Source organism: Austrofundulus limnaeus, unplaced genomic scaffold (assembly GCF_001266775.1).
Source record: "Austrofundulus limnaeus strain Quisiro unplaced genomic scaffold, Austrofundulus_limnaeus-1.0 Scaffold15, whole genome shotgun sequence".
Taxonomy (NCBI): domain Eukaryota; kingdom Metazoa; phylum Chordata; class Actinopteri; order Cyprinodontiformes; family Rivulidae; genus Austrofundulus; species Austrofundulus limnaeus.
In genome coordinates, this window is record NW_013952417.1 from 756,212 (window position 1) to 757,347 (window position 1,136).

The 1,136-nt window shown below is 33.6% G+C and overlaps 1 protein-coding gene across 1 annotated transcript in view; it reads left to right on the forward strand.

Moving 5' to 3' along the window:
- The first annotated feature begins 371 nt into the window (after positions 1-371).
- abraxas1 (abraxas 1, BRCA1 A complex subunit) overlaps positions 372-1,136 on the forward strand; it is a 6,145-nt gene continuing 5,380 nt past the window's right edge. Inside the window, exon 1 of the mRNA XM_014002792.1 lies at positions 372-488. Within this exon, the coding sequence (XP_013858246.1) occupies positions 408-488 (81 nt within the window). The 5' untranslated portion in view covers positions 372-407. The remainder of the gene's footprint in view (positions 489-1,136) is intronic.

The window sequence follows — 1,136 nt, forward strand, 5'->3', positions numbered from 1 at the left end:
ACATCTAATGTTGTTTATAGAAACATGTTATTTATTTATTTATTTATTTATTTATTTATTTATTTATTTATTTATTTAGAACAGAATCAGGAAATGTCTTGAAGAGGTAACAAAAAAACCACACACACCTTAGAGAAAACACAAAAATAGCTGGGGAACTACAATTTCTTGATAAAACATAAAAAAAGAAACTGAAATCGGGCTTTTTCAAACATATACATAAAACCAAAATAAATTAGATATTTGAGGTTGTCTTTAAGTTTTCCGAAATAATTTCTGATATTTAGGTCGTAGTTTTGATTGAGCCAGTTCACTTGTTTGTTGTTGTTTAGTACCCGTCTTGTTGCGTTTTGTCGGTGTTTTGGACTTCGCGGCCACCGTTGTTGTTCGCCTTTTGTAGTTTGAACATGGCGGAGCCCATTCTCCGGTTGTCAGGAACTGTATTAGCTTCTCTCATGTTCCAACATGTGAACAGTGACTCGGACATGGTGAGAAGATATTTCATAACTTTGTAAAGTTCATGTTTTTTTTGTAAGCTTGAGCTAAATGCTAGGTCACACGCGCAGCTGTGCAGAAATGTTAGCAAACATACGGGTCCTACCCGTTAACTTGCCTGGTTAAAGTTAGTTTTTATGTCTTTAAATTTGGTATTACGAATTTTAATTTTATAGTTTCTTTGAAATGAAGAAAGAATAGTATTTATGGGGTTTAAATATGTTTGTGCAACTTTTCAAAGTAAAGCTAATGGCTCTGTCACGTTACTCCAGACTCAATAAAAAAAATGTAAACTAAGCGAAATCAAGCACAGAGAACAAAACAACAAATTTTGAAAATTATTAAATACACTGTTACGATAGTTAGACTGCTCCAATATATTCGGCAGACATTTGGTCAATCAAATGGTGAGCATTTACAGCCAGGCACTCTGTTAAAGCTGCCGTCTGTAACTTCTTAAAAAATATATTTTTGACATATTTGTTAAAACTGTCACTATGTCATGACAGATTGATCTCTGGGGGAAAAAAGTCCTCTGGCTCCTCCCGGTGGTCCTTTTGCCCTCTGTTAAAGAGTAACTTACCCCAAAATTAACTTTTTTTAGCTGATAAACTGTCTAGAATGTGTCTAAAATGTTATAT